The sequence below is a fragment of the Tamandua tetradactyla genome, chromosome 1, assembly GCF_023851605.1.
Source record: "Tamandua tetradactyla isolate mTamTet1 chromosome 1, mTamTet1.pri, whole genome shotgun sequence".
Classification (NCBI taxonomy): Eukaryota; Metazoa; Chordata; class Mammalia; order Pilosa; family Myrmecophagidae; genus Tamandua; species Tamandua tetradactyla.
Window position 1 is genome coordinate 61,156,476 of NC_135327.1, and position 27,892 is coordinate 61,184,367.

Genomic DNA, 27,892 nt, shown 5'->3' on the forward strand with positions numbered 1-27,892 from the left:
CATGTCTCCACAGACCTCTAAGACTTGCCCTGCCTGCCATGCTGTCTCCAGGAAGCAGAGCCTCTCACAGGTCTTCTGGCCCGAGCCCCAGTGAGGGCAGGTGCCTGGCTGGAAACCCTCTGACTCTGGAGACACAACTAGGATGCTTGCCTCCTTGATGCCCTGTGGGTGGGGTGGGCACCAGCATCTCTCCAGCCGACAGCCCAGCAGACACATAATCCTGGCCCAGTGTGGCCCTAGTGCCTACAAGCCAGGCAGATAGAGGCCTGGTCTGCATGGGATCTGCGACACGCCTGAGAGAAGCCAGAGGTGGCATTGCATCAGCAGGTGTGCTGCTGGCTACTTCCCCAGAACTCTCCCTGGCGCCTGGCCTGGACTGGACCCCAGGGCCTTCACAGTTGAGCCCAGGATCTGGCAGGAGGGGTGCCCTCGCTGGTGTCTGCATGGGGCCACAGACCTGCCTGGAGCCAGCAGCTCTTTCTAATAAAGCTGCTGGCAGTGCCCAGCACAGGTGCATCCTGGCTTTGGCTCAGCAGATGGATGTGATGGGCCCATCTGAGGTGGAGGGTCCTTTCCCAGCTTTCTCCCTGCCATGGAGGCCCTGCCTGCACTCACTGACCTCATGGCAGATGTGAAGCCCCCGCCTTTCGGAAAGCTGAACAGGGAGACCATGGTGGGGTGGGCATCAGAGAGGGCATTGGAGCCTGCAGGTGGTTCCCTGTCTAGCTGCCTTCTAGACCCTACAGGGCTTTGGGGTGGTTGATGGAAGGTGGGGGAAGGGGGCTGCGGGCCAGGACACTGCAGAAAATTGGGTCAGCACTGTTATCTGGAGGGCACCGTGACCCCTTCCTGCATGGGAGACTTCCTAAGGGTTGTGGCTGGCCAGCTGGCCCCCTGCCCTATATAAGCAGTGGCCAGGGTGACACCAAGCAGCAGTGCATGGGCAGCGAGAGTTAGGGCAGGGTCATTATCTTGAGCTGCGGCACGCCCAATGACTCGACCAGGGCAGGGGCCATCCATGAACCCCTGCCCAACCCCTTGTGCCCCAGAGACTGCAGTCATGCGCTCAAGCAGAGATTCTCCATAAGGACGCCGAAAAGGACCAGTGTGTATCCGGTACCCACCCTGCTGCTCGCGCTGTCGGTGTGTGTGGCTGCAATGGGTGCACCCACCTTCCCGTGATGAGATGCAGGAGTGGCTGATATGTGGCCAGTGTCCCCTGGGCACCTTCATGCAGGGGACCCGCCTCTGGGGCAGCCACATGGTGTGCAGTGCGTGCCAGCTGCACCACTACATGCAGTTCTGGAACTACATGGTGTGCAGCCTCTACAGCAATATTAACTGCAGGGAGCTGTGACGAGGAGGTGCTGCTATGCAGCAGCACCCACAACTGTGCCTGCCGCTGCCGGCCTAGCTTCTACGCGCCCACCGGCTTCTGCCTGCCTGATGTGCCCTGCCTGCCCAAGGCCGGCGTGGCTGCTCTCCGTGGGTGGGTCCAGGCCAGGGCCACCCATGGTGGGAAGGGCTGGGCTGGGAGCCGTGGGCCATGAGCAAGCACACCCCAATGCTCCTAGTGCCTGGTGACTCCAGCCTGCTGTGCTCTGCCCCAGGCACCCCCAACCAGAACATGCAGCTCTGGCCGTGTCTCCCGGGCAGTTACTCAGCTAGCAGTTCAATCTCATTGTAACTGCACAGTCCTGGGCTTGGCCCTCGATGAAGTCAGCTCTGCCTTCTACAATGCGCTTCACACCAGCTGTGCATACTTCCCGCTCAGCACCCCGGAGTCAAGTGAGCCAGGTGAGCCTCTGGACTGGGGAAGCAGGCCCGTGCCAAGCTCGGGGCACAAGACGTTTCCTTTCACCTCCTTAACGCTGTGAGGGCCAGTGGAATGTCAGGAGTGAGGGTGTGGCTCACCCAGGGAGCCTTGGCAAGAGGGCTTCAGCACCCCCCACACCTGCCTGAGAGGCAGATGATGCAGCTTCCCTTGTGATGTTGGGAAACTGAGATCCAGGGTGGAAGGTTTACCCCAGGTCACACAGTAACTAGATGGCAGATCCTCTTAAAGCGGCATGTCTGTTTTCCCACTGCCCAAGTGCCTAGATGGCTCCCTTTTTACTCCTTGCAATGGTGACAAGTCTTCCAGCCTCCATGCTCGGGCCCTGCCCCCTCATCTCTTCCTCTTGCCCTCCCAAGACCACCCAACACACCAAGTGCGCTCCTACTCCGGGCCCTTTGCATTGACGGTACCCCTGCACCTGGTCTGCTCTCCTACATGTATACTCATGGCTGGGTCCCACGCCTCTGATTAGTGCCCCAGCCAACCCTCCTATGCCCTCTTACTGGACTTTTCTTCCTTTGCATCCACACACTCTAGCAAAGTTTCCATTCTGTCTCCACTAAGATCAGGTCTCACCCCGGGCCCAGAAAATGCCTGGCATATGTAGGTAGGTCACACTCAGTCAACGAGGAGGGAGGGGGAGCCGAGAGCAGGGTGCACCTGGGACCTGACCCCACCCGGTGCCCTAACCCCGCGCAGGGAACAAGGAGTGTGAGTACACAGTCATGGGCTTCGTGGATTTCCAGAGGCTCCTGTGGCTGCAGCAGGCCCTGGTGGGCTTGAGGGTATGAAGGCCATCTCTGCATGGGAAGGGCCATGCAGCTTTGCAGCTGAAGCTGCAGTAGTGGCTGGTGGAGTTGCGCAGTTTGGGGGCCAGGGCACTGTGGGCCACATGGCTACCGGGACTAGAGCGCAGTGTGCAGGAGCACTTCCTCCCCACCATGCCCTGAGCCCCCGGCCATGTTCACATTTAATAAAGCCATTTAGTATACTTGCTTTAGCCGAGTCTGAGGCATCTCCAAGGGCGATGAGAACACAGGGGCTCTACTGCCCTGGCTGCTGACTGCCTGAGCATCTAGGGCCGTGGTTTCCCCCACTCCCAGGTGGCCAAGGGTCCCTCCTGCTCCCTCTGGGACTCCCAGTCCTGCCCAGGGGTCTAGGCCAACGTGGATGGGTCAGGGGTAGTGGGGCCCAGAGAGGTCATGGGACCACGGGACTGCAGGCCTGTGCCCCCCAGCAGGGCTTCCCAAGATGTTTCCCCAGCGCTCCGAAGCTGCCCCAACCACTGTGGTTTCTGGGATATGGGGCTTTTCCTGTTCCTGAGTAACCTGTAAGACACAAAGCATCAGGCCCACACCCGGCCTCCCACAGGCCCCAAGCCCCCGACTGGCTGCTGCAGCAACTCCCAGAGAAGTGAGACAAGTCTGGGTGGGGGCAGAGACCTCAGTGGTCCCTGACTCATGAGATGCTGTCACCTGCAACCCATACATGCAACCTCTAGTGCTCCTAGGTCTGACTCACCCGCATTCCCAGCAACTCCTCTCCAGGCCCCTTCCCAGAAGTGTTTATGTGTGTGTCTATATATTGGGGTGGGGTGGGGTATGCCCCATCACCCTGCCTCCAGCCTCAACCTGGAAGAGCACCGGAGGCCAGAGTATTGGCCTCATGCTGAGGCCACTGTGCCAACAGGACACCCTGCCCAAAGGAGGGAGGGACAGGAGCCACTGAGACCCATTTTTATTTTGTACACACCTCACACCTGCTCCTGCCAGCACCAACAGACATAGCCTCCCAGTAACAGCCCAGTGCAGGGCCAGCCCATAGGGTCCAAGAGGACCAAACTCATAGGCAGGTGGTGGGTGAACCCAAGGAGCAACCTGGAAAGATTTCCAGGTGCTTTGTCTGCAGACAAGAGACAGGTGGTAGGTGCACATGTCTGCCAGGCACAGGGGGCACCTCTGGGAACAACCTGCTCACCAAGAAACGTGGCCAGCCAGGGGCCTGGAGACAGCACCCCACTTACTCCAACAGTAGGGTCAGGGGCACGACCTGGGACATCACCTGATGGGCACCTGTGTCAACCACCCCTGGCCTGGAGAGGGCTGTGTGCCCCCAAGGGCACCACCCAGCCTGCAGGGGAAAGGGAGTAGAGATGGTGTGAGGCCAGGTTGGGTGGGGGTGGGGGTGGGGGACTGTATGGGAACCCAGGACCCCAGCTGGTTTCCCCAGCAGAGCAAGTGAGGGGACAGCTCCCAGGGGCGCCTCACGGTCTGGAAGCTACAGCCTGTGGGTTCATGCCACATAGGCTGCTCCGAAGCTCCGAAACCCCATTCCCAGTCGGGTGCCTGGAGGAGCCCCCTGGCCAGAAGACCCTCCCCCGAGCTAGCCAGCCTGCCTATGCATGACCCTGCCTCTCTCAAGAGCCCACAGAGCAGAATCCAGCCCCCGTCCTGCTCTCCCAATTGCCCAAGGCTGGAGACCCCAGACACCTATGCTTTTCTGGACACAGAAAAAAATGCACCTTAGAGGAAAAAAAAGCAATTAAAGAAAGAAGAGAAAAGGATGCAGACCAGACCCCAAACCCCAAGGAGTGGGGGGCCCAGGAGCCGGCAAGGAGCGGCCCAGCCTTGAGGACAAGGTGTCCCACCAGGGTGTGTGCTGCGTCTACGTGATGTCCCTCTGCCGCGGCGGCCGGTGCACGTTGCGCACGACGCACTTCACCATCCACTCGATGCCCTCGTTCACCCCTTTGCTGAGGAGGTGGCAAGGGCATAAGGTGGGGCTCGACAAAGACGCGGCAGCCCCTGTCAACCCCCTGGGCCCCACCACTCACCCGGTGAGCGCGGAACAGGCCTGGGTCAGGCAGTCCCGCCGCCCTATCTTGGAAGCGCAGGCACCAAAGGCAGTCTTGATGTCTGGGATGGTGAGGCAGGTCTGTGGAGGGGATGCCGTGAGGAGCTGGGCACAGCGCTGGGCTCAGCCTCTGGCCAACCCCATGCACAGGCTCGTGACTGACCGCAGACGGTCCCTTGCTGCCAGGCCTAGCTCCCAGGCTTCCGGCAGCCAGCACCGAGGGCCCAAGGGGATACCCAGGCCCGCCAGCTCTGTCTGCCCTGGACTCTGCAGATGGAGAAGAGGGCAGGGCCACAGCGGGGAAGGGGCAAGTCCCAAAGGCCCCCCCAAGCAGGGGTGGTGGGCATGCTACTCACGAGGCCCTCAGGGCTTCCCTGCAGGGGCCACTTCCCCCCAAGGCAGAGCTGAGCACAGAAGGGCATGCGGGAAGCAAAGGGTGTGCGGGACTGCAGTGCTGGGATGAAGCCCGGAGAAGGTGGGAACCTGGTGCACCTGGAAAGCACTGCAGGCGAGTCACCAGGTACTGCTGGGTCCACAGCAGCCACAAGTGGCACGTGGCAGCTGCAACAGGGTCGCCCATTGTCCAGTGGAGACTGTGACCAGTTCCCAGGAGCTGTGCTGGTCAGTGCCAGCCCCTAGCCCTCCCCCTGCGTAGGTGAAAGCAAGCTCCACGGAAAGGAGGTCTCTTTTTGGGCCCCAGGGCTCTTCCCTTTCTCCAGGGTTTTCTACCTGATCCCCAGCTCCCAGTGGATGGCCTAAGGCACTGCCTCCCCCATCAACCAGTTCAGGCCAGTCATGCCCTCAGATGGTCTGGGGGTTCCCCCACCCAGGAGGCTCACAACCCTGCAGTTGGTACGGAGGATCGGGGGCTGCAGGGACAGACATGGCTTGACATGTTGAGAGAGCTTTGCTTCTCCCTGCAACACACACAGCCTGGTAGGGGCTCAGAGGCCTCTGGAGATGCCCAGGAACCCATAAGGGGTCAGGGGCTCACCTCGACATCCTGCTTGTTGGCCAGAACCAGGATGGGGACGCCCTCCAGTGCCTCACTGGTGACCATCTTCTCTGGGGAAGGTGGGCAGGTGGCGTGAGCATGCCAGCCCCAGCCGCCCAGCATCTCCGGCTCCTCTCTTCCCCGGCCCCTGGGTCCAACCCCCGCCCAGGCCAGCTCTGGGTACATGGGTGTTTTTCAGTGGACGCTGGGTATGCCTCCTGCCACTCACCAAAGGCCCCCTCGGACTCTGCCAGCCTCTCCTCGTCGGTGGAGTCAACGACATAGATGACGCCATGGCACTCGGCGTAGTACTGGAAAGGAGGTAGTGGGGCCAGCTGGGATCAGCGCTGCACTGGCACCCAGGGCCAAGGGGCAGCCCTAACCACAACAGCCCTGACTAGGGCACTTCCGGGGAGTGGGGAGGTGCATCCCAGATGCCACTGGATGAGTCCAGGTCGGGGATACCAGGCCTGCACCTCCCCACCCCCTTCCTGGGTCCTGCGTCCCACAGCAGGCAGTAAGTGGGGTCTGGGGTTCCACAGCTCGCTGCCTGGCTAGCAGCTGCCCATCAACAGAAGCAACACAGAGCTGGGGTGTGGGCAGCATGATGGTGGGGGCTGAGGACATAGCACCCCCTGGATGGGACAGGCACAGGCAGGAGCTCCCCCGCCCCTGACCCTAGCAGAAGAAACTGAGGAGGGGCGAGTGGACAGAAAGTCCTCAGAGCCTCCATCCCTGCCTAGTTCCTGTCCCTGAAATCTGCTGGTGGAGATGACCAGGTCCCGAAGACACAGCAGTTCTGGTGATGGCAACACCTTTTCCACAGGACTTGCCAGTCCTGTGCTCAGGCCACTGTCGCCTCTCGCCAGTGGCTGAATGGCCCGCACGCCCCGAGAGGGGCACGCTGACAGCTGGAGCAGTATCCACAGCAGTGCATGGGCTGTGGCGAGCAGTCAGGGCCTCCAGTAGCCCACTAGGCTGGGCTCTCTCCCTGGGGACCTGCAGATTCCTTGCCCTCAACGCCAGCCACACCTGGGAGGGGCAACACTGCTGGGAACAGCTGACCAGTCCAGCAGCATCCCTGACCTCTCCACTGTCTCCTCTCGAGAACCACTGACCTAAAAGATATAGTGACAGTGGCCCTCACACCTCCACTCACTGCACTAGCCCAACTCTGTACAAGAGAATTAAGAGGAACAGACCCTAGCTAGGTGCAGCATGTGCACAGAGCATGTGGTGCAGCTGCTGGCAGGGGCATCCGCTTTATTCCAACCCAAAGAACATCAGGAGTGGCAAACCCTGGCAGACAGGCCCTGGCCAGCCATGAATGCCCAGAGATCGGGACACCTGCAGACCCCTCAGCGCCCACGCCAACCCTACACCTCGCACACCCTGCCTGCTGACCACCATGCTACAAGATGCAGGAGTTTAACAAGCCAAGGCCCACACGCCAAAGGAAATGGCAGCTGGTGGCATCTTCTACCTTCCAATCCAGAAAGAAACTCAACACCTGACGGGCCTCCCAGGATCTGGTGGCCTCAAGGAAAGGCCTACACAAGGTCACTTCTCTAGCCAACATACAGGAAACCACAAAAGACCACCAGAAGCAAAGCAAGCCCTGCTGGGGATGCATAGGCCACCTTGCTGTGCAAGACCTGGGAGCCGGCAGACCCCATAATTCTAGGGCATCTGTGGTGGCAACAGATGCTTGCAGTTTTTGGCAAACCTGTAAGAAAACCACCATACAGGTCGCTGAGACTCCAGAGCTGGGCTGTGCCAGCCCAAGCAGACAACTTCCTGCCTTTAAGGAAGATGGCTAGTGTGCCAGGGTGCTGGAGGGTCACCACCTCAGGTAGCTACACAGCCCTTGGAGCAAGGCTACTGGCTATGGTAACTGACCCTGACTGGCGGCAGCAGGCAGGGCTGCTGTGCCCCATGGGAGTGGTTGGTATATGGGGGTTCCACTTGGTTCTCTGAGACTGTAAGCAGAGGAGGGGGGCTTGGTAACCAGGAGCAGGACCCCATCAGCTGCCCAGGTCCAGCTATGAGACCAGGTGAGCAAGCGAGGCCAGCGGGAGGTGGGGGAGGGGCAAAGCCGCATGGAGCACAGTGACCTTTGGCAGTTTCTGAGCTGTCCCGTTGCTGCCCAGCTGTGGGAAATGTGTGGCGGACAGCCTAGTCGTTGGCTCCTCTGGGCTCTGCTTAGGCTGCGAAGAGCAACCTTGCTCAGGTCCCCCCTTCCCGGGCCTGGTCCAGGTGGTGATGTAAGGCCTGGCCGGCCTGGCCTGACCTGGGTCAACCATGAGGAGCAATTCTCAACCCCAAGCTCCTGCTGAGCAATCTCCCTGGCCCTTCTGGGATGTTCATCCAGTATACACACCCTACACCCTGCTTCCACCTAAGTGAGAACCCGCGTGGTATGGGGAAATAAGCCCCATGTGCCTCTGGTGCTCAGACAAGGTAGGCCCTTGGCTGGCGTCTGCCTCTGTCCAATGCATGGGGCCACAGTGCAGCGGTGCCCTCTGCCCAGGCGGTAGCTGCTGCCCTGCTCTCCTGGCAGGAGGGGGCACCTCTAAAGGAGCCCAGGCAAAGGTGACTGTGTGCCAGGCACTGGGGGTCAAACCAGAAATCAGTGCCTGGGCCTTAGCTCCCCACACGAGCACTAGGCATATCTGCCCCAACCCCACCAACCTGAGGGGAAGGGACCACTGAGGGAAGAGGCTGCATCTGTCCTGCTCACTGCTGGACCCCAGGCAAATCTGAAGAAAGATTCTACACCCCTTGTGGATTCAGTCCTGCACTGTGGGACTTGAAATGCCCAAAACCCATGCCAAAGGAAGAGGCAGTGCCTGTATGGGGAAGACCCCCGGGGAACAGGCCCTGGTGACCTAGGCTGGGGACACAGGAGAGGGAGCTGGAGCCCACTGGAGGACACCCAGAGCCCAGGCCCTGCAGTTCAGCACCCGACAGGCTTTGCAACCCTCATGGGGCCCTAGGCATCTGCTGTCTGCTTCCTGTGGTGATTGGCCACAAGATCTCTAAACCGAAAGAAACCCAGGCCTTCCTCAATTTTGGGGGGAAAAAAGAAAGAAGGCTGGGTCCTGGGCCTTCCTGAGGGAAGGAAAGGAACGATGGATACTGTCTTCAGAGAAAAGGCGTGCGGGGCAGTCAGGAGTGCCCCTGAGTCCCTGAAGAAAGCCTTACCTTGTCCCATAGAGACTGCAGTTCTTCCTGTCCCCCCAGGTCCCAGAACATGAGACGAGCTTTTCCCACGTCCACAGTGCCGACTGGGAGAGGAGAAAGAATGAAGCTCGTGATCTTGACGCTGGAAGCCCCACATCCTGGCTCCCCTGCTGACAGAGCAAATCCCCACGGGCTACCTGACGGGGGCCCAGCCCGGCTATGGTCATCCTGGCGCCCCCAGCAACTCAAACCCATACCCTAAGGGCTTACTGTTCAGGCCCACAGTGGTTGTGATCTTGGATAAACTCATTCCTTTGTAGTTCTTGTTAAACCGCGTTTTTGACTGCTCCAGAAAGGTCTGAGGAGGGAGGACAGATCTGCGTTAGATGAAGGACCTGAGCAGTTTGCCAAGCCCGTTTCCCAACTATCTCTTCTCGAAACTTTCCTCAAAAAAACAAGCCAGCACCTCCACTCTTAGATTAGGGGTGACCTTCCTGTGAGCGTTAACAGGGTTTGGATTCCATTTGGATGGTGAATGTAGAGCTGAAGGTAGAAACCCAAAGGAAGAAACACTGGGGGAGACGGGAAAGAGAAACAAGCGTGTACCGTCTTTCCAGCATTGTCCAGGCCCAGGATCAGGATGCAGTACTCATCCTTCTGAAACATGTACTTGTACAGGCCCGAAAGCAGCGTATACATTCTGCCCCTGGGACACCCCAAGAGATAAGTCAGTAAGACATGGGGGTGGTTTGACCCGTTCCGTTCCTTACTCCCCCGGGTTTCCCCACCTTGGTAAATGGTACCCATTTGTCCTGCTGACAGCTCCAACCAGGATCTTAAGGGTGGCTCCTGATTCCCCACCCCAACTCCCTTTATTTCTAAGTCCCACTGGCTCTGCCTCCATAATCTCTCCCAGTTGTCTGGCTTCTCTCCATCTCCACCACCACCAGCTTTTCCTGGACCACCCCCTACTTCTTCACTCCTGCCTCCCACTCCCATTCCACTCACAGCAGTGACTGTGAACTCGGTTCCAGGCCCCCCTGCATCCTCACCCCACCCCCTTCCCCTTGCTCACTGAGCCCCGCCTCCCCTTAAGGCTCCACTTGTGCTCAGCTCTTCGTGCACAGGGAACAGGGACACACTTGCCCAAACTGGATATCCAAGTCTGGACAGCCAGATCGTTCTTAAAATTGAGCATGTGTGAGAAGGAGGGATTCACTAAGCAGCAGGAGCCACCGAAGGCTTTGAGGTGGGGCTCCCCATTCTCTAAGCTCCAGGGGTGGCTTTGCAGCGACAAGAGAGGCTGCGATCTCAGCCCACCCGAGGTGGACCTAGAGGTGGCGGTGGGCAGAGGGGATGGGCCCGGCCGGGGGCAGACTTCTGCGGAGGAGATCCCCCCAGGCCCACAGTCCGTCTCCCGGTAGTCCCGCACTTTGGACACCGAGTTTCCAAACTCTTGGGCAAACAGCCTAACAGACGCTCCCACGAGCGACACCCTCGCCTTGGGCGGGCGCCCCCTCCCGCGACCTCACCCCCCACGTCCGCGCCGCGCCGCTCGGGGCAGAGGGCGGCCGCGGCCCCTCAGGAGGGCTCCAGGCGGCGGCGATACAGTCCCTGGCCCACCTGCCTCCGCCCCGGGCCTTGGACCCGCTGCGGCTGCCGCCGGGACCTACGCGCGCTGACCCCGAGCCTAACCCCGCGCGGCGCCTGCTGGGACGAGGCCCGGCCGCCAGAGGAAGGGCGGAGCCGCGTAGAGCCCCGGCGGCCCCCGCGCGCCGCACCCGGCAACCCCCGCGCCGGGCACTTCCGGCGGCCTCGGCGCTCGGGAGGAAGTGCTGTTCGGCTGCGGGGGCGGAAGCAGGGCTGCCGGCTGTAGCCGGTGAGGCCGGCGGGGCTCTTTATGGCGGCGGCTGGATAACAGCGGGGAGAACGGACCTAGAAGAGAAGGTGGGGGCTTTTCCCGGGTGGAGCGGCCGGGGCCTGGGCCCGGGTCCGGTCCCGGTCCCGGTTCCGAGGTCGAGCGGCGGTGGGTGGTAGGAGCCTGAGGGGTCTGGGCAGAGAATGGAGTCGGGCCCGAAAAGAGCCCAAGGGATGGGGGGGCGACTCTGAGGAGGACTGGGCGGAGGGAGTCGGAGGACTGGGTCGGGTCGGGGGCGTAGGCAGGGGCGGGCCCGAGGGGAAAAGGCTTTTAGATTCTCCGGTCACCCCGCTTGGGAGAGCCCTGAGCACAGGGCTGAGAGTAGATGCAAAACACCACGCGGAGAAACCGGATCAAGCGTGACAGCAAAAGGTCGGTAGGCCTTTAGAGGGAAAGGCAGACCTGGACTGGGGAGGACAGCGGCTACGGAGCCCGGCCCCAGGTCTTCACCGGCCAGCTATGCCTTGGGCGGGTTCCTTAAGCTTTCTGAGCCTGTGTTCTCATCTTTGAAAAGGGAGGACGCACCGTACACCTTTTGGCAGGCTGTTGTATTTTATGGCATCGGTGTAAAGCTTTCAGCACAGAACATGGTTAACAGCCCATGTCCAGTACACCGCAGCCTTCAGGGTTTGCTTTAGAATGAGGGCCTCAGACTCCTGAGGCTCAGCTGCCTTCGATTTCTTGCAACTCTGGCTTCTGCAGCTTCCTCTCGAGGACTCAGGGACCCGCACCTGCCCTAAACCCAAAACCAACCAGCCTTCTATAGGATGGATGAGGAGAGCCTGGAGGCGGCTCTTCAGACCTATCGTGCCCAGCTGCAGCAGGTGGAGCTGGCCCTGGGAGCTGACCTGGATTCATCTGAGCAGGCAGACTTGCGCCAGCTGCAAGGGGACCTGAAAGAGCTGATTGAACTAACTGAGGCCAGTCTGGTGTCTGTCAGGAAGAGCAAGCTGTTGGCCACACTGGATCAAGTGCACCCATCCCAGGAAGATGCTGAATACATGGCTTTCCAGAAGGCTGTTGCTGAGGTAGTAGAGGTGCCAGCAGCCCCAGAGGCAGAATTGGAGACTGTTCCTAAAAGAGAGGCAGGGCCAGAACCCAAAAGACTTGGGCAAGAGGAGGAAGAGGGGAAGGACAGTGACAACGAGGAAGAGTTAAGTGGGACAAAAGTGAACGCCCCCTACTACAGTCCGTGGGGCACCTTGGAGTATCACAACGCCATGATTGTGGGCACAGAGGAGACAGAGGACGGCTCCACAGCTGTCCGGGTACTCTATCTCTACCCCACGCACAAGGCCCTGAAGCCCTGCCCGTTTTTCCTGGAGGGGAAGTGCCGATTCAAGGAGAACTGCAGGTAAAGCTCTTGGTGCTTGGGGTCCCATGGCTATAGGATATGAGGGGCATGCAGGGAAGGTCAGGGTTGTAATCAGTCCTGGCCAGGTTACTGGCAAGAAGAGAGCTTTTTCTTTTCCTTTTTTTTTTTTTTTGACAGGGGGAGTCATTTGCCCAGAGTCACTCAATTGGGAAGGGGTGGAGGTGGGCCTGGACCTATGTGGTGAGTCTGCATCTGGCTGTGCCACCCATTGCTGTCTAGGCAACTGATGATAATCTAATCTTTTTAAAATCACATGCTCCTTTGACCTTTGTGCCCAAAGGACTTTTTCTTTAAATTCCAGTGGTTTTTCTGGGCTACATCTTGCTGTGGATCATTCTGAATCCATATTCTTAGAAGCATAGTGCCCTTTCAATATGTAAGGTTTTGTTTGTTCAGAGAAGTTGAGGATTTACAGAAGAGTCATGCACCAAATTCAAGGTTCCTGTATACCACCCTATTAAAAAATAGAAACGGCTTCACAAATTTGCATGTCATCTGTGCGCAGGTGCCTTCCTAATCTTCTCGTCATTCCAATCCTTAGTGTGTGTACTGCCAGAGGGAGCACAATCTGCAGTTTCAGATCTTTTTTATCTCAGGAAAGTTTTTTCTAATTAGTTTTTAGTATGTGTTTAGGTATCTCTGTTTATTGTTCTTTACTTGTCTTTTAATATTTGTGACTTCTTTATCAATCTTTTTATTTGCTTTTTTAGTTTTTTCTCTTTTTAAATTTTGTTTTTTCTCACCAGTCTTTTTTATCTCCATTTCTTTTTGATAAAATTTTAAGAAATTCCTCTTTTTTTAAGAAAATTCCTTTTTTTCCCTTAAGTCATTGTTTGTCATATTTATTTGCTCTTGTGCATGTTCTAATTCAGTTTTTATTTCTAAAGTGGAGTTTTTCTTCCTAATTCTTTTAAAAATTCTGTCATTTCATTTCTAAATTTTCCTAATTGTGATTTATGCTAGTCTTTAAAGTTTTGTATCGTATTCTTGATGTCCTTTCATTGTTTTTTTTTAATTTTTAATTTTTGGGTGCATGGTCTGGGAATCGAACTCTGGTCTCCCGCATGGAGGTGAGCATTCTACCATTCTGTGGGGTTTTTTGTTTTTTGTTTTTTGAGTAGTCCTCTTTAGTGAACATTCATTGTTTTTCTCTTCTCTTTTTTCTTGTAGCTTTATGTGGAATAAACATCAGTACTTTTCTGTTGCTCACTTTTATGAGAAATTAATTTTCCTGAACCTTTAGAAGAAAGTTTATTTAAGTAGCTTTTCTAGAGTCACAAAGCGCTCTCTTCTGTTATTTCTGTTTCCTAGAGTTTTGTTTTTTTTTTTATCGTTTCTTAATACATTTGCATCGGTTTAGAGGAACTAGAAACACAACAGAAAAAGATATAAAATGTTAATTAGAGAAAAGAAATAAAAGTAGTAATAATAGTAAAAAACAAACAAAAAAAACCCTATAGCTCAGATGCAGCTTCATTCAGTGTTTTAACATGATTACTTTACAATTAGGTATTATTGTGCTGTCTATTTTTGAGTTTTTGTATCTAGTCCTGTTGCACAGTCTGTATCCCTTCCGCTCCAATTACCCATTATCTTACCCTGTGTCTAACTCCTGCTGGACTCTGTTACCAATGACATATTTCAAGTTTATTCTCGAATGTCCGTTCACATCAGTGGGACCATACAGTATTTGTCCTTTAGTTTTTGGCTGGACTCACTCAGCATAATATTCTCTAGGTCCATCCATGTTATTACATGCTTCATAAGTCTATCCTGTCTTAAAGCTGCATAATATTCCATCGTATGTATATACCACAGTTTATTTAGCCATTCTTCTGTTGATGGACATTTTGGCTGTTTCCATCTCTTTGCAATTGTAAATAACGCTGCTATAAACATTGGTGTGCAAATGTCCATTTGTGTCTTTGCCCTTAAGTCCTTTGAGTAGATACCTAGCAATGGTATTGCTGGGTCGTATGGCAATTCTATATTCAGTTTCCTGGAGATTTTAAATTAATTTTATTTTTTGGTTAATATACAGTAAAATTGACTTTTTGGTGCACAGTTAAGTGCTTTAACACATTTATAGATTTGCGCAGTCACCATCCCAATCAGCACAGGTGGTTACATCACCGTAGAAAACTCCTTTGTGTTATCCTATAGCACCCGTCTTTCTCTCACCCTAACCCCCTGGCTATCAGTGAGCCATTACTATGGTTTTGTCTTTCCAAGAATTTTCTCTAAACAGAAGTACACAGCATGTAGCCTTTCCCTCAGCAGGAGGCCTTTGAAATCCAGCCAAGACGCTGTGGATGTTCTCCTGTATTGTAAGTGAGGCCCAGAGCAGTGCTGTCCCACAGTCTTTACTCGCCTGTCAGGGGACATCTGGCTTATTGCTAGAGTTAACCTGTTGGATATGAAGCTGTTTTGAACATTTGTGTTCAGGTTTCTTTCATAAATGGGTTGTTTTCTTATTGAGTTTTGAGAATTCCTCATAGAGTCTGGTTACAAATACTGTGTCAGTGTATAATTTACAAAGTTTTTTTCTCCCAGACTATAGCTTTTTCATTCTTTGGGCATTTTTTGAAGAGCGTTTGTTTTTTTCACGGGCAGGCACTGAACCTGGGTCTCTTGCATGGCAAGCGAGAACTCTGCCTGCTGAGCCACCGTGGCCTGCCCAAAGAGCATTTGTTTTTAATTTTAATGATGTCCATTTACCAATTTGTTCTTTTATAATTGTGCTTTTGGTATCATATCTAAGAAATCTTTCCCTAGCCCATGGTCACAAAGATTTTTTTCTGAAACTTTATAGTTTAAGCTTTACATTAGGTTTACAGTCTTTCTCAGCTAACTTGTATATATAGTGTGAGGTGTGGATTAAAGTTCAATTTTCTTTGCATATGGTTATGCAAAATTATTCTAGTACCATTTGTCAAAAAGACTGTCCTTTTTCTGCTGCATTGTCTTTGTCAAAAATCAGTTGTTCCTGTATGTGTAAGTCTATTTCTGAATAAATTGAGCAAGCTTCAATGCAGGATACAAGGTCAAATCAATGGCATTTTTAAATGCTTGCAATGAGCAACCTAAAAATGGAATAAAAACAGTTCCATTTATAATTGCTATATATGTATATATATGATGATCTTGACTCTAAAAGATCTAATAGTTTTGAGTGTGTGAATTCCTTAGGATGTTCAATATACAAGATCATGTGATCTGCAAATAGAGATAATTTTACTTCTTTCTTTCCAATCCAGGTGCCTTTAATTTCTCTTTCTTGCCTTACTGCCATGACTAGAATCTCCAGGACAATGTTGCATAGAAATTGTGAGAATGACATTCTTTACTTGTTCCTGACTTTAGGGGAGAGCATTCAGTCTTAATGCTCTCATTAAGCCTGATGCGGGTTAGCTCTAGGTTTGTTCTGTTTTTTTTTTTGCAAGAGCAGGAACTGGCCATCAGACCCGGGTCTCAGACACGGCAGGTGAGAATTCTGCCACTGTCGCACTGCCCTGTTGGTTTGTCTTTGTAAATGCCGTTTATCGGGTTGAAGATATTCTGTGCTATTAGTTTTTTCTTGTTTTTTTTTTTAATCACGAATGAATGCTGGATTTTGCCATATGGTTTTTCTGAATCTAGTGAGATTATCTTTCAACTATAAATTTGGTGTATTTGTTGAATTTTGAATGTTAAACCAACTTTGCATTTCTGGTATATGGCGTGTTATAACTTGGTTATGGTGTATAATCTTTTTTGATGTGTTGCTGAAATCAGTTTGCTAATATTTTGTTAATGTTTGTGTCTATTTTCATAAGAGATATTGGTCTGTATTTTCTTGTTATATCTTTGTCTGGCTTGGTATCAGGTATATCAGGTATAAAATATGTTCAGAAGTGGTTCCTTTATTTTTTGAAAAAAATTTTTGTAGACTTGGTAATATTTCTTCCTTAAATATTTGATAGAGTTCATCATTGATGCAATCTGAGCCTGGACTTTGTAGGAAGATTTTTAATTACTCATTCAATTTCTTTGCTTGGTTCAGGTCTATTTGGATTTTCTATTTCTTCCTAGTTTTGGTAAATTGCATCTTTCTAGAAAATTTCCCCTTTTATCCAAGGTATTTAATTTGTTAGCATAACATTGTTTGTGATACTCCCTTGTAACCCTTATAATTTCTCTAGTGTTTCCTATGATTGTCCCTCTTTCATTTGTGATTCTGGTAATTTGCTTTGATCTTTTCAGAGAAATAACTTTTTTTTTTTTTTTATTTCCCCCTCTATTCTAAAATTCATTTATTTCTGCTCTGATCTTTATAATTTCCTTCATCCTATGTTAGGTTTGATTTACTCTTTTTTCCCCTACTTTCTTAAGGTAGAAAGTTAGAGTGTTGACTTGAAATCTTTCTTGCTTCCTAATATAAGCATTTAATGCTATAAATTTCCCTGTAAGCATTGTTTTTGCTGTATCCAGTAAAATTTTCTCGTACCTTTAAAAAAAAATTAGAGCAGTGGTAGATTTATAGAAAGTACAGACAGAAAGTGCAGAGTTCCCAAATAGCCCTCTCTCTGCCATATACTCACATTTTCCCTATTATTAACGTTTTACATTGGTGTGGTACACTTGTTGAAGTTGTACCATTATCACTATAACTACTAACCAAAGTATATAGTTACATTGTTTCAGTTTATGTTGTACATTTGTTTGTTTTTTTTTAATTTGTATTGTGGAACATATATATAGTGTAAAATTTCCAGTTTACTTTCATGGATACACTTTATTAGTGTTAATTACTTTCATGACGTCACGCTTCCATGAGCACCATCCATTACAGCTTTTCCAATACCCCAAATAGAAATGCTACCAATTAAGCATTAGCTTTCTGCATCCAATAACTTTTCATATGCTGTATTTCATTTTTGTTCAGTTCGAGATATTTTATAATTTGCCTTCTGATTTCTTCTTTGATCCATAGCATACTTAGAATTATTTTGTTTCATTTCTAGTGTTAGGGCATTTCTGAAATTTCATTTTGTTGTTGGTTTCTAATTTGATTTTGTTACAGTTGGGGTACATAACCTGTTTCATTTAAATCCTTGTCAAGTAATGGAGACTTTGGTATGGCCTGACATAAGGTCTACCTTGAAGAACATTCCATGTGCTCCTGAGAAGGATGTGTGTCCTGCTGTTTTGCTGGAGTGTGGAGTCTCAGTGAGGTCAGGTTGGTTGATCGCACTGCTCCTGTCATCTGGGTCCTTACGGGTCTTAAATCAGCTATTGCAACAGGAACACTCAACTCTCTACTGTGATTGAATGCTCTTATTTTCTTTTTAATTCTGTCAGCTGTTGCTTCATGGTTTTGGGGTCTTTGTTGTTAGATGCATATACATTATTGTTATGCCTTCCTGATGTAGTGTACTTTTTATCAAATGCAATGTCTCTTTTGTTTTCAGTAATATTTCTTGTCTTAAAGTTATGCTAGCTCTCTTTTGGGCACCTTTTTACATGTTTTGACCTTTAGTATATTTATTGCATACAACATATAATTGCATTTTTGTTTTACCCAGAATGGTGATCTTTCCTTTTTGATTAGAATGTTTCTTTATATTTTAATATAATTATTGCTGTGACTACATTACATTTACCATTTTGCTATGTTTTCTATGTCTCATCTTTTTTTTGTTTTTTCCCTCTTTTTCTTCCTTTTTTTAATGTTAAACATTCTTTAGTGTGCCATTTTATTTTCTCTGTTGACGTTTATAAGTTAAAAATGCTTCCTTTATTACATACAGCCAGCACTGCTACCTCTAAGTGCGATTGTTTGTATATCCCTATACTGTTCAAAGTGTTAGTCCTCTGACATTAGACAGTCACCTCAACCTGGCCGTTGCTTCATCTGAGTGTGTTCATCACACTTGCACCCGAGTTTACATACAGTAGACAGAGTGAAGTGTTCCCAGGCTCCACAGTAAACATTTACCTGAGGCTTCCCTTCATCTTATTGTGCCAAAAGCAGCAAAGTTCTGAAGGAGATGCAGTTCCAGCCTTCACAGGTGTCCTACCTTGTCAGTGTGTTTTACATTGACACATTGTTGCTGTGGAGCCCTAATATGCATTGTGGGTTGGTCAGTTGCAAAAGATATGGCCATTTTCCTGAGGTCACACCATGCTTCCCAAGATGCAAGGTCACTCCAATCAGAATTGCCCCCTACTGGCAAGTGGGGAGTCCAGCAGGGCACAGGAAATTGCTTCCTCAATGTCCACGTTGTGTATGGAATAGTGCTCTGCAAGGCAGCTGTCCGTCAGGCTGTCTCCATTACACACTTGTGCAATTAAAGCCTGAGTCCATCTCACTGTAGCTACTTCACTATTATTGTCTTATGTTGTGAGGATCCTCTGTTGATTTTTTAGCTATACTTTTTTTTTTTCCTTCATAAGATAGCCCCAGTCTCCATCCTGGACTTTCTTTTATACATATATATATATATATTTTTTTTTTTTGCAGATTTTTTAATTTTTAATTTTTTTATTAATTTTTAAATTTTTAAAAAAATACAACATTGTTAACATATTCCAGTCTACGTATATAATCAGTAATTCACAGTATCATTATATAGTTGCATATGCATATTCATCATCATAATCATTTCTTAGAATATTTGCATCAATTCAGAAAAACAAATAAAAAGACAACAGAAAAAATTCGTACATACCATATCATTTACCCCTCCCTTTCATTGATCACTACCATTTCAATCTACTAAATTTATTTTAACATTTGTTCCCCCTATTATTTATTTTTATGCCATATGTTTTACTCGTCTGTTGAAAAGGTAGATAAAAGGAGCATCAGACACAAGGTTTTCACAATCACACAGTCACATTGTGAAAGCTGTATCATTATACAATCATCTTCAAGAAACATGACTACTGGAATACAGCTCTACATTTTCAGGCAGTTGCCTCCAGCCTCTCCATTACATCTTGACTAACAAGGTGATATCTGTTTAATGCATAAGAATAACCTCCAGCATAAACTCTTGACTGTTTGGAATCTCTCAGCCATTGACACGTTATTTTGTCTCATTTCGATCTTCCCCCTTTTGGTTGAGAAGGTTTTCTGAATTCCTTGATGCTGAGTCTCAGCTCATTCTGGGATTTCTGTCCCATGTTTCCAGTAAGGTCCACATCCCTGGGAGTCATGTTCCACCTAGCCAGGGGGAGGGTAATGAGTTTGCTTGTTGTGTTGGCTGGAAAGAGGCCACATCTGAGTAACAAAAGAGGTTCTCTTGGGGTGACTCTTAATTTTAAGTGGGCTTGACATATCCTTTGTGGGGTTAAGTTTCCTATGAACAAACCCCAAGATTGGGGACTCAGCCTATTGCTTTGGTTGTCCCCACTGCTTGTGAGAATATCAAGAATTCTCCACTTGGGGAAGTTGCATTTTCTCCCTTTCTCACCATTCCCCCAAGGGGACTTTGCAAATACTTTTTTACTCACTGTTCAAATTACTCTGGGATTTATTGGGGCATCACTATGGAAAAACCTACAAAATCTTAGGCCCTATTCAATGTTCCATATACTTATGGTGTTCAGTTAAGCTGTCCACATAAGTTATATTAGGAACTGCACTAGTCAAAATATAAATTTTGTACCAAATATTTTTTTGCTGTAGTCTCACACGTAAGTTAAAATTTTTAAATATTAATTACCATCTGTTTTCAACACCCTGCAGTAATGAAATTCCTTTATTCTTCTTCATGCAAAAACATTTTTTAATTTGTACATTTAGTCACTATCATACACTCTAGGCATTCCTAGATTATACCATCTCAGTCTTTATCATATGTCTTTCTTTCTGATTTCATTTGTGCCCCCAGCCCTCCTCCCTCTATCATTCTCACATTCAACTTCATTTAGTGTTCTAGCATAATTGTATTACAGTTAGGTAGTATTGTACTATCCATTTCTGAGTTTTTACAATCAGTCCTGTTGCACAATCTCTATCCCTTCAGCTCCAGTTACCCAATATCTTACCCTATATTTATCTCCTGATGGTCTCAGTTACCAACGAAATATTCCAAGTTTATTCACTAATGTCAGTTCATTATCAGTGAGACCATACAGTATTTGTCCTTTTGTTTCTGGCTAATCTCACTCAGCATAATGTCCTTAAGGTCTATCCATGTTATCACATACTTCATAACTTTATTCTGTCTTGCAGCTGTATAATATTCCATCATATGTATATACCACAGCTTGTTTAGCCATGCGTTTGTTGATGGACATTTGGGCTGTTTCCACCTATTCGCAATTGTAAATAATGCTGCTATAAACATTGGTGTGCAAATGTCCGTTTGTGTCCTTGCTCTCATGTCCTCTCAGTAGATACCTAGCAATGGTATTGCTGGGTCATATGGCATTCTGTTCTGAGCTTCCTGAGGACCCACCAAACTGCCTTCCACAGCCGTTGTACCATTTGACATTCCCACCAACAGTGGATAAGTGTGCCTCTTTCTCCACATCCTCTCCAGCACTTGTCATTTTCTGTTTTGTTGATAATGGCCATTCTGGTGGATGTGAGATGATATCTCATTGTGGTTTTGATTTGCATTTCCCTAATAGCCAGGAAAGTTGAGCATCTTTTCACGTGCCTTTTGGCCATTTGTATTTCCTCTTCTGAGAAGTGTCTGTTCAAGTCTTTTGTCCATTTTGTAATTGGGTTGTCTGTCTTTTTGTTGTTGAGTTGAACAATCTCTTTATATATTCTGGATACTAGACCTTTATCTGTTACATTGTTTCCAAATACTGTCTCCCATTGTGTAGACTGTCTATTTTACTTTCTTGACGAAGTTCTTTGATGCACAAAAGTGTTTAATTTTGAGGAGTTACCATTTATTTATTTCTTCAGTGCTTGTACTTTCAGTGTCAGGTCTAGGAAACTGCCTCCTATTATAAGATTTATAAGATATTTCCCTACATTTTCTTCTAACAGTTTTATGGTCTGAGATCTAATGTGTAGGTCTTTGATCCATTTTGAGTTATTTTTTGCATAGAGTGTGAGATACAGATCCTGTTCATTCGTTTGCATGTGGATAGCCAGTTCTCTAGGCACCATTTATTGAAGAGACTGTTCTATCCTAGGTGAGTTGGTTTGACTGCCTTATCAAAGATCAATTACCCATAGATGAGAGGGTCTATATCTGAACACTCTATTCGATTCCATTGCTCAGTATATCTGTCTTTATGCCAGTACCATGCTGTTTTGACCACTGTAGCTTCATAATATGCCTTAAAGTCAGATAGCGTGAGACCTCCAACTTCATTTTTCTTTCTTAGGATGCTTTTATTTTTTGCAGATTTTATTGAAATATATTCACTTATCATGTATTCGCTCCTAAGAATGCAATCAGTATCTCATAGTAACATCATTTACTTGTGTATTTATCACCACACTCAATTTTAGACTATTTTCATTGCTCTAAAAGGAAAATTAGCAGATAGACACACAGAAAGAAAATCCAAATACCCCTTAACTCCCCCTATTACTGACCCCTGGTATTGGTGTGGTACACCAGTTACTGGTGATGAAGGAATTTTAAGGCATTACTATAGTCCATGGCTTGCAATAGTTCCATTTTCTCTCTATTATTAACTCTTTGTAGCTGTGTTGTGCATTTGTACTAGTTCATGCAAGACCTTACACAAATTTGTAGTGTTAATTGGTGACATACATAACTCTAAACAACCTCTTTCAACCAAATTCACCTATAATACAGCACTTACTCCACTTATTCCTTATATTCCCAATTAAGAGCTACCTTCACTCCATATCTGTTTTCAGACATTTTAAGTTCACCCTTGTTATACATTCTCAACATGTTTTACTGTTCCCCCTTCTCTAACTTCTGACTATTTCTAGGTAGCCCATGTTCTACATTTTAAGTCTCTGGGTTTGTATATTCTAGTTAGTTCATATTAGTGAAATCATATAATATCTGTCCTTTCTGTCTAATTTATTTTACTCTTTTAGCTATACTTCGTAATATTATTTTCTTAGCAGTTACTCTAGGGATTTAAGTTTGTATCTTTAAGTTATCCAAATGTACATCGATACTGACTTAAATCCTTTAAAGAATAGCAATTTTTCTACAACATAGTTCCATTCCTCTCCCTCCCTATATGCTTTGTCACGTATATTACATGTCTGTATGTTATCGCTCCACAATACAGTGTTATAATTGTTGCTTTAAGCTTATATTTTACAAAGAAATTAAAAGAAGAGAACTATGTATATATATGTACAGTCTTTTATATCACCCATCTGTTTACTGAGGAATTTGAATTACTGTCTGTTGTCATTTATTTCAGCTTGAAGGATTTTCTTTAGTATTGCTTGTCATATAGGTCTGTTAGAACAAAGTTTCTCAATTTTTGTCTTTCTGGAAATGTATTTATTTTCCCTCACATTTGAAGGATAATTTTGCTGGATAAGAAATTCTTGGTTGACAGTTTTTTCTTTCAGCATTTTGAAATGTCATCACAGTGACTCCTATACTCCATTGTTTCTGATGAGAAGTCAGCCGTTAATCAGATTGTCCTTCTGTACACAAATAATCATTTTTTTCTTTTGCTGCTTTTAAGAGTCTTTCCTTGTCTTTAGCCTTGAGCGGTTTGTCTCTCCTGTGCCCAGTTGTGGAATGCTTTGAATTTATCCTAGTTTGACCTAGGAAAGCTTTTTGGATCTATAGATCAATGTTTTTTTTTGTTTGTTTTACCAAATGTGGGGAGTTTTCACCCATTATTTCATTGAACATTTTTTTTCTGATCTTTTCCCTCTTTCCTCTTTCTTTGGGACTCCCATTGCATGTGTATCAGTAAACTTGATGTTGCTCCATAAGTCTCTGAGGCTCTGTTCATTTTTCTTCACTCCTTTCCTCCTTTTTTTCAGATGGGATAATTCCTATTGGTTCTTTCTTCTGACATCCCAGGTCTGCCATTGAGCCTGTCAAGGGAATTTTTCAGTTCAGTTATTTCAGCTTTTCAACTCAGAATTCCCTTTTATATAATGTCTACCCCAATTGGTTGATCCATTAATATGTTTTCATTTAATCCTTAGAATACTTACAGTGACTGCTTTGAAGTCTTTGTCCGCTGAGTTCAGTGTCTATGTCAGGTTCTGTAGACCTGCTTTCCCCTATACTTTCCTGTTTGTTTGCATGTCTTGCAACTTGTTAACAACTGGAAATTTTATATGATCTGGTATAGCAACTCTGGGTTCTGAATTGTTCCCAAAGTGATGGTGTTGTTAGTAACTTTCCTGGACTTAAACTGGAAGGTTCACCTTTGTCGTGTGCAGCTTGTGTCGCCTCTGCCTAGAGCATTACATTTGTGCTCCTGGGTCTCGTGACACATACATGTGGTTTCCAAGCCAGGCCCTGCTGTGGCATGCTCCTCTTTAGGTCCCATGCTCACCCCAACAGGATCCCCGTCAGTTTTTATCAGGTTTGTCACTTTCAACTGACAACACTGAGGGTTTTTGAATCTGCGCCAATCAAGGCTGCACCCTCTGGAAGTCTAGTCTGCTACTGGTTTTCACAGCATCCCCGTGGTGGTGAAACAACTGTTTCTGCTGACCAAGGAGTTAAGGGTATGGAAGCAGCCCCTGCAGGAAGTGCAGACACCCCAGTGTTCTCACACAAAGCACAGCATTCCTCAAGAGCAGTTGCTTTCCAGAGTGTTGTGCACCTTTGGTCAATTTTCAGAGCTTCAGAATGGTGAGTTCTGACAATTTTATCCAGCTTTAGACTTGCCAACCACCTTACTTCATCATAGCTCCAACTCAGAACCTTCTTTATATTTTGAAGTGTTTTCTGGTTTACGTTTTTACTAATTCTGGAGTGTATTTCTGAGAATGTTGTGATGTAGGAAGTTGAGTTTAATGGAAAATCAATTTTTTATTTTTCCTTATGAATTCAGTGGGTCCTGACTACTTTGCAGTGCCTCTCTGTCACATGGGGTGTTTTCCTCTACGTGGACAAGGCTCTTTCCAACACATACTTTTGTTCCCCATATCAGTTTGTTCTCAGCATTGTTTTATGTTCATTTTATGGATTCACTGTTAACTTCACTGCTCCCTGTGGCTGGACATATTGTGTATTTCCACTTCTTTCCTATTTATTAACATCGTGTGGCTGAATTTTCACACACCTTCATTAGTGTTTCTTTAGAACCATTGCTGAGATGTGCTTCACCATGTTAAAGAGTATACTACATTTTAAGGTTTCGGAGACTTCTGGAGATTCCTCCAGAAAGGTGTGGTTAATTGATATGTGTGTGTGTGTGTGTGTGCCTGCACATGCGCCTTGAAGGGGTTATTTAGTCTAATTCAGCTCTGGGATTGTGTCTGTGCTTTTGAGCACACGAGGTGCTTCTCAACTAAATGAGACGTTTAAGCCACAGAGTTTCCACTGTGGAGCAGTGAGGCACAGTCTTGCAGCCACTTTGCCACTCGGTCACTGGCAGTGTGTGTGTGCCTATGTGCACATGTGTATGCACACATGTGAGCATGTTATGTGTGTACACATGCACCTGTGTATATGTGCATCTTCATGTGTGTATGTGTATGTGTAAGATGCACACACGTGTATATCCACATCTGTTGTGCATATGTGCACACGATTGTGCATGTGTGCATATGTATATGTGAGTCTGTAAATATGTGTGTGCATATGCATGCATTTGTACTTGTGTATATGTTTGTGTGTGTGTGTGTGTGTGTGTCCCTGTCTCCCCGTTCAGGGCAGGCCCTAGGTATGGGTGGTGTCCTTGCTCCTGGGGGACCATGTTTGAGCACCCACCCACTCTCTGCAGGTTCTCCCATGGGGAGGTGGTCTCTATGGACGAGCTTCGCCCCTTCCAGGACCCAGACCTGAGCTCCCTGCAGGCTGGCTCGGCATGTCTGGCCAAGCACCAAGACGGCCTCTGGCACCCGGCACGGGTCACGGGTGAGGTCCGATTGATGGGGCACGTGGGTGGGCCACACATTCCACACCTGACTGGTGGGCTTACGTGTCCTTTTGGTGACACCTCTGTGTCTTCATTTCCTTCCTGGCTTGGCACTGAAGATGGTGCATCTGGCATTTCTTCTCTTCTTTGTGGGTTTTGTCAAACCACAGTGTACTGTCTAACAGCCCTTGCCTGAAAAGCCTTCTCTGTGTTTCAGAGTGTTGTTAGCAGATGGCCACTCCCTGCCTCCCGTGGGTGAGCAGAGGGACCCATTTTGGCCCATCGACTGGGCACGGTCCTACAAGGCCTCTGCTTCGCTCCCTGCCCCCAGTGTGGTTCCCAGCTGGGGCATCACCAGTTGAGGTCTTTGTCTCTCACCCCCAGATGTGGATAGTGGCTGCTACACAGTCAAATTTGACTCACTGTTGCTGAAGGAGGCTGTGGTGGAGGGTGATGGCATCCTGCCCCCGCTGCGCCCAGAGGCTGCAGAGCCCTCCGACTCGGACAGCAGTGATGCAGATGGCTCCAGCTATGGCAGAGGTAGGGGTGCCAGGTAGCAGGCAAGGGAAGGGAGCAGTGGGTAGAGGCAAGGGGGCTCAGACCATCTAAGCAGACCACCAGAGAGCAGCATGCTGAGCAGCAGCACAGCTCTGTTCTTGGCACATGGAGGCAACAGCGTGGGTGTGTCCCAGGGGAGGTTGAAGGACCAGAGGCCTGAAGGGTGGGGGTCAGGCACTGGGACCCTGTTGTGAAGAGAATACAGCCTGTCTCCAAGGAGTGTGTTTGCACACAATTACCATCCCATGCGGTGAGGATTATATCAGTGTGCATGGAGCCAGGTGGGTTGAGGGCCTGGAGAGCAGGTGAGGAGCTGCTGTGGGGTAGGGCAGAAGGATTGGGGCCAAAGCCGTGGCAGTGGGGCTGGGCAGTTGCAGGTGGAGGTGCTGCCCAGGATTCTGGTGCACAGGAAGCAGCTGATGGGGTGAGGGGTGCAGGTGGGATGGGGGCCTGGAGTCCAGGCAGTGCCTCTGTGCACCCCATCTTTGGAGTCTGGGGGTGGGGCCAGGTAGGACCATGGCACACAAAGGAAACACAAGGAAGGGGTTTGGTCAGCCTCGGGCCCTCCCTAGGGACCACTTAAAACAGATCTGTCCTATCACTTGGCCATTTTCAAAGCCCATTTCCAGCGTGATGAGGGAGAGCCGATGAGGGAAAGTCAATGGGAAGACACTGCTTGACAGTCTGTCCATGGGGTAGAGGAGAGGTGAAGTCAGGAGAGGGCCGTGGGGGAGCCTGCAGGAGGTGACAGAACATCCTCACCAAGCGCTGCCCACTGTGACGTGAGCCCACTGCGGACCCAGGCAGTGGGCAAGGGCCTGAGATGCAGAGGAGGAGGCTCTGGGTGCCTGGCACTCTGCAGCGGGCCATCTGGTCTGACTGCGCCTGGCCAAGTGGGCCCTGCCCTCTGCTTTCTGCAGTCGTGGACTCCGGAGTTGCAGGCTGTGGGAGCTGCAGCTCTGCCTTCGCTGGCTGGGAAGTGCACACGCGGGGCATCGGCTCCAGGCTTCTTGCCAAGATGGGCTACGAGTTTGGGAAGGGTGAGTGCGTGCTTGCTGGCTGCTGCCCAAGGGGTGGTGGGAAGCTGCAGTTCCGGGGTCCCTAGCCGCAGAGCCCACTCCTGTGCCTTTTAGGTCTAGGCCGCAATGCGGAGGGCCGGGTGGAACCTGTCCACGCTGTGGTGCTGCCTCGAGGGAAGTCGCTGGACCAGTGTGCAGAGGTCCTCCAGAGGAGGACAGAGGGTGTTGGGGCCACTGTGGCCCAGCACCCGAGGTGCCGGGGGAGGGGGCGTGTACCCAGGGGCCACCCTCCACCTCGCAGCGTGTTTGACTTCCTGAATGAGAAGCTACGAAGCCGGGCTCCTGGGGCCCCAGAATCTGGGGCAGCCACCCCGCGGGGTAGGAGCAGCAAGGAGGCCTACCATGCCAGCGCGGGCAGCAGACGGGCCCTGAGCTTGCGCCTCCTGCAGACCGAGGGGAGGATCTGGCAGGCACAGCGAGACATCCGGAGCCTCCAGGAAGCCCTTGCCCGCAACGTGGGCCGGTATGGGGCGGGCAGGGCTGTGGGCAGTGTGGTCCCATGCTCTGGGCAGGGCGCAGGGCCTCCCTCCGACCTTCTTGTGGCCACCCAGCCCTGCAACACCATGTGGGGGGCGCTGAGGTGGGCTTGTGGCCTGATGTGCGGTCACCCCTCCAGGCACAGCGTTGTGGCCGCCCAGCTGGAGGAGAAGCTGGCCGGTGCCCAGCGGCAGCTGGGGCAGCTCCGGGCCCAGGAGGCAGGGCTGCAGCAGGAGCAGCGGAAGGCAGAGACCCACAAGAAGATGACAGAGTTCTAGAGCACCTTCCCACAGATGGGTTGGGCCCCAGCGTCAACCCCCACTCCTGGCAGCCTTCGGGAGGCCTGCTGTCGGCCCCCTCTGGAGCATACCTCAAGAGGGGTCGGCCTGGCTGCCCCACTTCTCGCAGACCTGGGCTCTGCAGACACTGCTGAAGGGAGCAGGGGTGCAGGGCCATTTCTGGACGCTTATTTGCCCGTTGAGCCATCTTGGAGTCCTGGGGAGTTCCCTGACACAAGCACATTAAAATGATTTCGTTGTGGTGTCTTCCCGTGGACTGGCTAGCCTTGGGTCTTTGGGGAGAGAGGAGTTTCGGCGCAAGACCAGGCCCAGCA

At 49.6% G+C, this 27,892-nt stretch overlaps 4 protein-coding genes and 1 non-coding gene across 14 annotated transcripts in view; 3 read left to right on the forward strand and 2 right to left on the reverse strand.

Moving 5' to 3' along the window:
• RTEL1 (regulator of telomere elongation helicase 1) overlaps positions 1-1,314 on the forward strand; it is a 47,065-nt gene extending 45,751 nt beyond the window's left edge. For 3 of the 4 annotated variants that reach the window (XM_077117484.1, XM_077117489.1, XM_077117490.1), the window contains one exon: positions 14-1,313. In XM_077117484.1, the coding sequence (XP_076973599.1) occupies positions 14-94 (81 nt within the window). In that variant the 3' untranslated portion in view covers positions 95-1,313. Of the gene's footprint in view, positions 1-13 lie in introns of all 4 variants that reach the window. The other variant, XM_077117488.1, reaches the window with a different exon arrangement.
• On the forward strand, positions 593-3,805 carry TNFRSF6B (TNF receptor superfamily member 6b). The gene is given in 5 exon segments (XM_077157160.1): positions 593-673; positions 1,050-1,116; positions 1,204-1,489; positions 1,591-1,671; positions 1,673-3,805. Coding segments are annotated over 5 exon segments (720 nt in total). The 3' UTR covers positions 1,878-3,805.
• Positions 3,558-10,594, reverse strand: ARFRP1 (ARF related protein 1). Of its 7 annotated transcripts, XM_077117500.1 has the most exons (8): positions 10,491-10,588; positions 9,474-9,573; positions 9,138-9,225; positions 8,889-8,971; positions 5,914-5,995; positions 5,685-5,755; positions 4,671-4,771; positions 4,360-4,589 (listed from the first exon to the last, which is right to left on the reverse strand). In XM_077117500.1, the coding sequence occupies exons 2-8, from the start codon at positions 9,564-9,566 to the stop codon at positions 4,502-4,504; spliced, it is 606 nt and encodes a 201-aa protein (XP_076973615.1). In that variant the 5' UTR covers positions 9,567-9,573; positions 10,491-10,588; the 3' UTR covers positions 4,360-4,501. The 7 variants fall into 7 exon arrangements, 6 of the variants coding, with proteins under 6 accessions (XP_076973607.1, XP_076973606.1, XP_076973608.1 ...); XM_077117492.1 differs by lacking the exon at positions 5,685-5,755 and having other exon boundaries at positions 3,558-4,589; positions 10,495-10,588; XM_077117491.1 differs by lacking the exon at positions 5,685-5,755 and having other exon boundaries at positions 3,558-4,589.
• A 60-nt stretch (positions 10,595-10,654) lies between these two features.
• Positions 10,655-27,834, forward strand: ZGPAT (zinc finger CCCH-type and G-patch domain containing). Its single transcript, XM_077117513.1, has 7 exons — positions 10,655-10,814; positions 11,488-12,139; positions 25,031-25,164; positions 25,550-25,705; positions 26,644-26,763; positions 26,857-27,265; positions 27,419-27,834. The coding sequence occupies exons 2-7, from the start codon at positions 11,553-11,555 to the stop codon at positions 27,555-27,557; spliced, it is 1,545 nt and encodes a 514-aa protein (XP_076973628.1). The 5' UTR covers positions 10,655-10,814; positions 11,488-11,552; the 3' UTR covers positions 27,558-27,834.
• On the reverse strand, positions 12,621-12,725 carry LOC143653605 (U6 spliceosomal RNA). The gene has a single exon (XR_013161397.1). It is a non-coding gene; the product is annotated as a U6 spliceosomal RNA (small nuclear RNA).
• Positions 27,835-27,892: the final 58 nt, after the last annotated feature.